Raw genomic sequence first — 8,487 nt, 5'->3', positions numbered from 1 at the left:
CCCCCCCCGGCCCGCAGCGACTGTGCGTGATTCCAAGGATCAAGAGAACGAACCACCGCTTCCACAGTCAGGCGCCTGCATTTGTCATTACAAGGATACATTGTGCCGAGACTATCTGATCGCTCGTGCAGAAAGAAGGCTGCAAATTGACGGCAAGGACATGTGCAGCGCCTAAATTCAATCATCCCCACGCGATCGTTGGTGCGGATATAAACGCCAACTGCTGGTGATGGTGGTGCCGTAGTTGTTGCAGGTGCAGCGAAAAGTGCTACTGTAGGGCTAGAAAGGATTTTGCAGAGGAGGATGGATCCACTTGATCGGACAGGAGAGGCAGTTCCTTCCTGCCAAGAGCATCACCCACACGCACTAACCGAGGACGTGCACACATGCCCTACCATATTCTTTTGATTCTCCGAGAAGACGCGAGGGATTTCCTAGGCATGCCCAGTCTCCGATCAGACATTAAAGTGACGTGATTAATTCGATCTTTGGCGTACCCAAGTACCGCAGGACACTCCTGCCCTGGCTGCCGGGAGGGCCAAAGTAGTAAGTTCATGTCAAAGATGTCCCGGTCCCGACACGCGTGATCGTGGACTCTTGTGCCAGATAAGACGCACCGCCGGCCTAACGCGACGGTCGCAGACGTCAACAAGGAGCTGTCGCTATGTTGAGAGAGCTCCTGTGGTAGCCTCCTCCGCCGCATGCTGTACGAGTAGGCGATCCACGGCAGCCATGACCATGTTAACATTCCCCAGCACGTCTCGGGCCCTAGCTGTAGTATATTCTTGGCGACGAGGAGGATGGTAGGCACTTGAGATACTCACGCCAAGTGGGAGCATTAACCCTAGGGTGAAGGGCACACGCAAAAACAATAACTACCAGACGGGAAAAATAGCAAAAAACTCCGTTTAGGAGAAAATGTAGCCCTTGGTACAATGGGCACATTTTTTTGATGTTTCCTGGACTTGAAGTCCTTCTCCCCTCTCGCAGTGGATCCCTCCTGCTCGTCCTCCTCCTCTTTCTTCCTCCGTGAGCGCTCAACCCCATGATGTACCCTCCCCCTTCTCTCGCTATGAGCCTTTTTGTAGTCGGTGTTGTTAACAATGCAGATTGCAGCTATCAATTCCTGATGGGTCAAGATCTGGAAGTATGTAAACCAAGGCGGTTGATGATTTTCAAAACCCTGTACTCGGTGTTACAGATTGACGCAGGCCAGATCTGACAATGTTGCAGGATATTTCGCGGTTATAACTGATAAATTGTAAAAAATATAAGTGGGGTTCTTGTGTCTAGTTAGTGGTGGGAGGAGGTGAAGGTTTAGCGAGTAGTGTGAATGGAACAGAGGGCTGCGAGGCTGGACATATACGGTATTCCTGGCAAGGCTGCGATTGGGATGACGTCCCTACTATGTATTAGTGTACTCCTGGAGATCTCTACGCGCTACTGTTGCTCAACACATGCCTGTCTGTGCTAACGAATATGCAGAACTCTGGGATGATGCTTACGTAGCTAGGCTTTTATTGGAACAGGAGTACACTACCCGTCATCGGCACTGACGCTCATGTATGAGCCCTCGTGCGTCTCGCACGCCCCGGACGCGATCTTCCATACTAATGCGAAGACACTACTACGCCTAACCCTCGGCGTGGACACGCTCGTGTTGGGGGACAGACACTCGATGGTCGTGCCAGAGACGATGCCACTCCTGATCACCGACGGCGACTCGACTCGACCTCCGGAGGGTGCTCAGGCCCCCTTCGCAGGACGGTGCTTAGTATCGTACGCAAGACGCCGTTTATCGTCAAGTCGACAGGGATGGCGTCCGCACGCTTGGTTCGCGAATTCCCTACACGAGCATACCCTCGCGTCCGATATGGCCAGGGGAGCTACAAATCTTAGCTCATCGCCAACGGGCTTCACACTGCGCCTATAACAGCTCGCTATAGTATAACATGCACGGGAGGAGCAAAGCTTTGTCTCGATGGCCGGACGCTACCCTCCCCCGAACGGTTGCCCTGATCGTTGACCTCTCTTGGCCCGTCTGCATTAAAAAGAACGACAGCCTCGCCCTTTCTACACTCTACAGAGCGACAACTTCACTTGCTCAGACCCAATCCCTCTACTGCCCACACAGTCCCACGAGGCTTGATCTCTCTTCTAACCGCCCCTTGTAAACTATGGAATCGCTCTATCTTCCCGTCATCGAATACGAATGGCAACCGGCCTAAGCTGATCATGCGTACCCTGTTTATGGATAAAAAGAAAAAAAGACAAGACAAAACGAGGAATCTCCTTGAGCTCGGCTACTAAATCTCCCAGCGACAGATCCGCATCAGTGCGTAGGCCGTGGCCGCGAGGGGTACGCCTGTCGAAAACGTTGAGTTTCGGCTGGGGCGGTTTAATGAATGACCGGTGATCGCACACAGAAATTGCAGTTGTCGCCATCTCTCGCATTTAATGACCATCCCCCTGGTTCATGCGTTCGATACCGAAGGAAATATGGTTAGCACAGTTTATGTCACCACACCACCACACCACTGGCACCCACTGGTGAGGTGAAGGTTCATAAGGTCACGGGTCTGCCCGCGACGTGAACTACTCTGAGAAACCCTGTAATAATTTACTTGTGCTCTTTGGTGCGTGATACAAGTGTCGCTGCTTTGTCGCTGCTTTGTCGCTGCCTTGTTTGGCACTGCCTTTGTGTATGACGGGTCCGAGTTCTTGAAAAGGCTCAAACACTCCTTCCATAGTCACCTTCCTTCATAGTTCCCATTCTATCAGTTCCAACTCCTTCTAGATAGTCCTTCGTATCCATCGTGTCGTCGTGTCTTTCTGTTCATCATCGGCCGCTTGGACGCTTTTTCCATCACACCATGGCGACAGCCGATGCTCACGACATGGACAAGTTCGACGCCGACCAAGTTCGTCGATTCTTTGAGGACATGATGAATAGCGATGGACGACATAAGTGGCCATCCATGACGCATTATTCCCACGCCAAGGCTCACGCTGTTCGCACGGCGCAGCCTGGCGCCATGCAGGCCTTTGCGGAAGCGCTAGCTGCGGGAATCTTGGACAACCCGGAACCAGAGCGCCGCGACGCCATTCTTCGCAAGTACTGGGAAGCCACCAAGGACTGGAGAAAGGCCAACCGGGAATTCTTGACGTGGTGGTACCGCGAGAAGTGGGACCCAAGGGCGATGAGGAGACTCAATGAGCATTCATGGTTTGAGAGACTGAGTTTGGGGGAACAGAGGGAAGAGAGGGAAGCCGAGGAGGAGAGATGGAGTAAAAAGAGGAAAACCAACGAGGAGGCGGAGGAGGAAGGCATACCAGAGACGACAAAACGATTGCGCGCAGCCTCTGGAAAAGCAATCAGCGTGCCATCCAGCGATTCTTCAAAGCCAACAGGCATAGACGACCTCTCCATGAGCACCCCGATTCAGCTGCCAATTCGCACCTTGAAGCCTGCATCGACGCGCTGGAAAGATCGGCCCTAGGACAGCACTCCGCGTGCACTTCACATTGTCAATGAGCAATGGAGGCCTTTTGGGCATGAGGGATCTGAAGATCTACGGGTGCCGCTCGATTTCAATTCAGAGGGAACAAAGGTGTGTATTTGGGGTGTGAGGACTGTATTGTGGACGTTGTCTACTTTTGACGGCACAGGGATGGCCCCGGCCTCATTCGAACCGTGTCGGCTTGTGATTGTGGCAAAGTCCAAACTCCCCTGGCTCGGTGCCACTGGTGCCAGGATGTTTGCTAGGAGTTTGGTTGGTATGATGTCAGAGGTCGGATGTGATTGGCCAATAATTCTGTGGGTTAGGTCAGCAGCACTGCCAAGAGATCTGTGAGAGAGAGTGAGAGGTCGAGAGAGTGGACACTCTTGGCATCCTGGGCAAACTCTGGGGAAGAAAAAGGCTGTGCACACACCACCACCACAACACAACCATGTAGGAAGTGAGTTGGTAGTGGGTGGCCACTTGGTGAGAACCGTGTCGGCTTGATATTATTTGCGTCATGTACAGATATTACGGTCAATGGTATCCCAAGTCTCTTGTTAGATCCGGAGTTCGATTGCTCTCTCGTTCATGCATTTTTCTCTCGGGAAACGATTTTGGATCGCCACCCGCACGTATGTTATCGCATAACGTTTCTAGGTAAAATTGATCGTTAGACACGACGCATTCAAGAAGCTGGATCCTGCGCACTAACTAGGCAAGGGGCCATATCACGTAACCTATGACATCCATAACGAGGCGTGATTCGGCGGAAAACACACCACCAAGGACACGGCCACATATCCCTCCACATGGGTGGCATGCTGACCATGAGCTCCCAAATGGTGTTTTAGTTGCTTACAGTCAGACTCGGTCTCGATAGAATAATGCAATAAGACAAACTAGGCACGCAGCGTCCCGTGCCCTGCCTGCAGCCTTTAAATGGGACTGAGCCTCGTCAAAACCCCCGACGTTTACGTCTCACTGGGGCGAAAGAATGGCACAAATCTTCCCCATCGCAAATCTCGCCTCTCAATTTTGTGCACGAGATGATGAATTTCGATTAGCTGTGCGGAACCTGAACATGGCTAATACCAATCAATACAGCTTAAGAAAGAAAGAAAAACATCCAGACATCCAGCAATCCAACAGTGAAGACAACTCCTAAGGAGCTGCTAACGTATGTGGAGCTGCTCGCTGCCCTTGAGAACCAACGTATGAACAAGACGCCGGCCCGAAGGGTCAAGAAAGCCAAGCAGTGAAGAGCATCCGGGAGCCAAGCAGGAGGTTGAGGCGCAGATGAGCCTCGAGACGCCTTCGGCACCTTCTGCTGCCCTCAAGCCAAGGACTACGAGACCGAAGGAGTCAATGTGACTGGCGATTGGCGTTCCGTCTTCGTCTCGATAACCGCCATCCTCCTAGACCGGGGGTTCGCCCGTTTGCACCAGTCATGAAGTTGCTGGATTGCTGTCCACAGACCAGAAGGGGGACTCCGGTGATTTTGCAGAGACAGGAATTCACGCGTTGATAACGATACCAGACGTCGGCATTACCCCAGGCATGCGCAAAAACTGGGGTCTGGAGTCGTCTGCTGCCGATCACTACAAGCCGTACGATGGACAAGGACAAAGTACGGCTGGAGATTACATGATGAATAGCACATGGAATGGGAGGTGCTTTGATCACAGAAAGATTATACGTCGCGCGACTGGGACGCTTTTTCGCTTGGTGGCGGTACAATGATGTGTTTCCAAGGACAACGAAGAAGACAACGAACAGGGACCAGACACACCGCCGAGAAGGAACAGCGTCTCGTAAGGCTGTCCGTCGATACCTACAGACTGTTGTCACCCCAGTCGATGCGCATCCCCACGCGCGGTCATGACCGGCGATCGCGAGGTGCGCCGCCTGGAGCCGAATAGCATCAAGATGCCTTGCAGCACCAAGGTCGTAAGAAGAGGACCGGAGGACATCTTTTGAGGCCATACGCCACTCGGGAGGCCTTGGAGCGACCTCGATCATCAGGCTGAAGGCTGGACAAAAGAGAATGATGGCAGCGGTCCAAAGGATCAGTCGGACGCAGTGATGCCAGACCGGGACCTGGACGAAGATGGACCTACCAAGACAGGCTGCCTCGAGAAGGACGATTACGAGCACCGCAAGCTCTCTGATCTTGATGCCGAACATAGAAAATCCAAGCCACAGCTCTCCTCGACGCTGTTTACCGCTGTGCTTCCCATTCTTTAGCGACTCCCGTCATCTTGACGTGGTAGTGTCTGGCCATCCATGTCCTCCGCCGTAAAAACTACACTTCATGATCCACCCTACTGGATAACTAAGCAAGGCTCCATGTCACATGGCAGGCTGAGTTTCCTGTCCGTTTCCAAATTTCAGAAACGTTGTTTGTCGGTTCACAAAATTCGTCACGTGTTTCCTAATCCGGTAGCACTTCTGCCTAAAACAGAAAACTCTTGGCAGCACTACACCCGCGGGCTGCGCCCCATACCAGCAAAGCACCTTGGGCCCCCCCCCCCAACCATCTCTTGACTGGGAGCAGAAACTGGTCTACTTTCCTGCTCAGCTTCTGACTTTGCGACTGCCCGGCTTGTCGCCTTCGTATCCCATCGCGAAGAGTAGCTGTTCCCACTCGGGTGGCACTTGGCACGATCACATGATAGCGTGACGCCTGTTGACGCGTGTTCACGCGTGACGCGACGGAATCGGTCACTGCCTGCGGCACAACCTCTCCGTCGAAACTTTGCAACATTTTAGATAGTCCTTCGTACTATAATTCAATTGATTCATTGCCTATTGAGCTCGTTCGCATCGATTAGATCTGCGATCGTGATATCGCCGCTCGGTCCCTGCAGTTATTCCATGTGGACAGGCCAAGCGATGGATGGACCAAGCACGGCAGACAAAGGGCCAACGATCATGACACGTGGGCAGGGTATTATGATCAAGTAATGAGGTTCCTGCATTTACCATGTTCAGAAGTCCAACAGCACCTAAAGGATGACCGATCTGACTGCAAACGGATGGTCCCATCCATTATGCTTTCCCGACGAGTAAGTGAGTGTTCGACCACTGGGCCACGGAAAAGAAATGGCGGCATGCGCCGTCTGATTTGATCGCTGGACACTGAGAGATGAAGAGATGGGAAGAGCAGTGGGGTCTCTTACAGATGGGTGTTTTGAAGGCCAACAACGATAGTCGGTGAGCAGCATCACTTGTCCCTTAAATATTCAGCGCTATGGCGTTTGAGTGTCACTACTATAGGTATGTTCTCGACAGAGATGAGAGTGTGATCGAAAGCTCATCGTCTTCGGACTCGCCATCTTCGAATCCGGCGCCTTCGGACTGAGGGGCCGGAGAGGATTGTGTTGAGCGTGGGTCCTCAACACCCTCGACTTTTGAAAGATAGCTTGCACGGTCCTGATGGTGTCGTATTGAACAGGTTGCACTGAAATCGAGGCCTCGTCGGCTTTGCGTCTCGCGGTTTGCGATGAGGATAGTCCCCGGGTATTTTCTACCGTGTAAGACTGCGCGGAGGACGTGATCAGGTCGGCGTGGTATTGAATAAATTGCGTAGAAACTAAGTTCACATCGGGTTCGGAACCGGGGAGTTGACACTAGGCCGCGTTCCCGGTATCTCTGGCTGTGAGATATGGCGCGAAAGACGTGATCTTGCAGCGCTATTTTTAAAATGTTGTACAAAGATCAAGTTCTTTATCGCTTTCAGATTAAGGGGATTATGCGGAGGGTGGGTTCTCATTGCCCTAGACCGTAGGAGATGGCGGAGTTGAGACCGGAGTGTTATCCTTTTCGGATAGACAAGATTGTGACAAAACGATCCTTGCTGGCGGAGAGCAGTGGTCGTCGGGCTTCTGCTTAGCATGCCAGCATACACGTGGTTCCCTCCTTGGAGGTGACGGAGCCTGACCAGGGTACCATTTCTCACGAATCAACCCCAGCAAAACGCGTCCGAGGACGAGGTGATTCAAAAGTTCCAATGAATGTCGTCCAGGCAGACGGATATGAAGCAGAAAACCTTGCACAACAGGGCGAGAAGGGACGGCAGCTTGCGTTGCGCGACACGACTGAGAGGTACACGAACATTGTGGAAAGGAGCATGAACAAGAAGGTGATTACGCTGCTCCTTTGCCTTTTCCTTCGCCATAGCCTGATAATGTTGACAGTGATCGACTCTAGGTCGTACGCGTTGAGTTTTTGAGCGGGTTTCCCGGACCGTAGTCTTGCCATTCTCTGTAATTGTGACGTTCTCGTGGTGCCAGTGGTAGACTGCCGCAAAGCCGGAGCTCAATTCCACTTCCACAGGGAGATCTGGAGGTGGAGCGGCTTCTGTATTTTCATTTGTGGTCGTGTTTGCAGCTATGGTTGCGTGTACCAGCGTGCGGGTGTTCAATCCCGGTAAAGACGCGATTGAAATGATGATAGATTACCGTGAGTACAACGTGATGCTTTGGGTTTCATGTCCGAAAGTGGTTGTGGGACGGGTATTCACGAAACCCATGCCATCGATCGAAGGACACCGAGAAAGGAGCTCGGAATTTGAGTCTACACCTTGCCGTAGCTTGCCCCTGCGGCTCTTTCTGTTCGGGCCTCTGAAAGTTCCTGGATGGCTGAAGGGAGAGCATAATGGCCCGATTGGAGGCATACATATCCGGCACTTACTTGTGTGCCCCAGCCTCCTTCTACTCGCCTTGCTTTCATGATCCAATCTACGTCGTTACCGAGCTCCGGCCCTCCTGGCCATTTCAGCGGAATAAATTTGCGGCCCTATATTACGACCTGACCTTTTTAAGGCCACGAAGAGAATAAGAGCGGGAAGGTTACCCGAGGAAACACGTGTAAAGCCGACCTATATAGGTCGCTAAGGGATATATATACTAATATATTAGGGCTAGGTAGTATATTTATATATTAACTACTAAGGGATATGATAGTTGATATATTAATATATATT

At 52.1% G+C, this 8,487-nt stretch overlaps 1 protein-coding gene across 1 annotated transcript; it reads left to right on the top strand.

Moving 5' to 3' along the window:
• Window positions 1-2,873: 2,873 nt before the first annotated feature.
• AYO20_11780 (hypothetical protein) lies at window positions 2,874-3,500 on the top strand (the record flags this gene model as incomplete). The annotated part of the gene is made up of 1 exon (XM_022649986.1): window positions 2,874-3,500. One exon carries the CDS (start codon window positions 2,874-2,876, stop codon window positions 3,498-3,500), a length of 627 nt encoding a protein of 208 aa, XP_022494039.1.
• Between the last annotated feature and the right edge of the window lie 4,987 nt (window positions 3,501-8,487).

The sequence above is a fragment of the Fonsecaea nubica genome (assembly GCF_001646965.1).
Source record: "Fonsecaea nubica strain CBS 269.64 chromosome Unknown Scaff211, whole genome shotgun sequence".
NCBI classification, from domain to species: domain Eukaryota; kingdom Fungi; phylum Ascomycota; class Eurotiomycetes; order Chaetothyriales; family Herpotrichiellaceae; genus Fonsecaea; species Fonsecaea nubica.
This window is presented reverse-complemented; position numbering and strand designations above follow the sequence as displayed.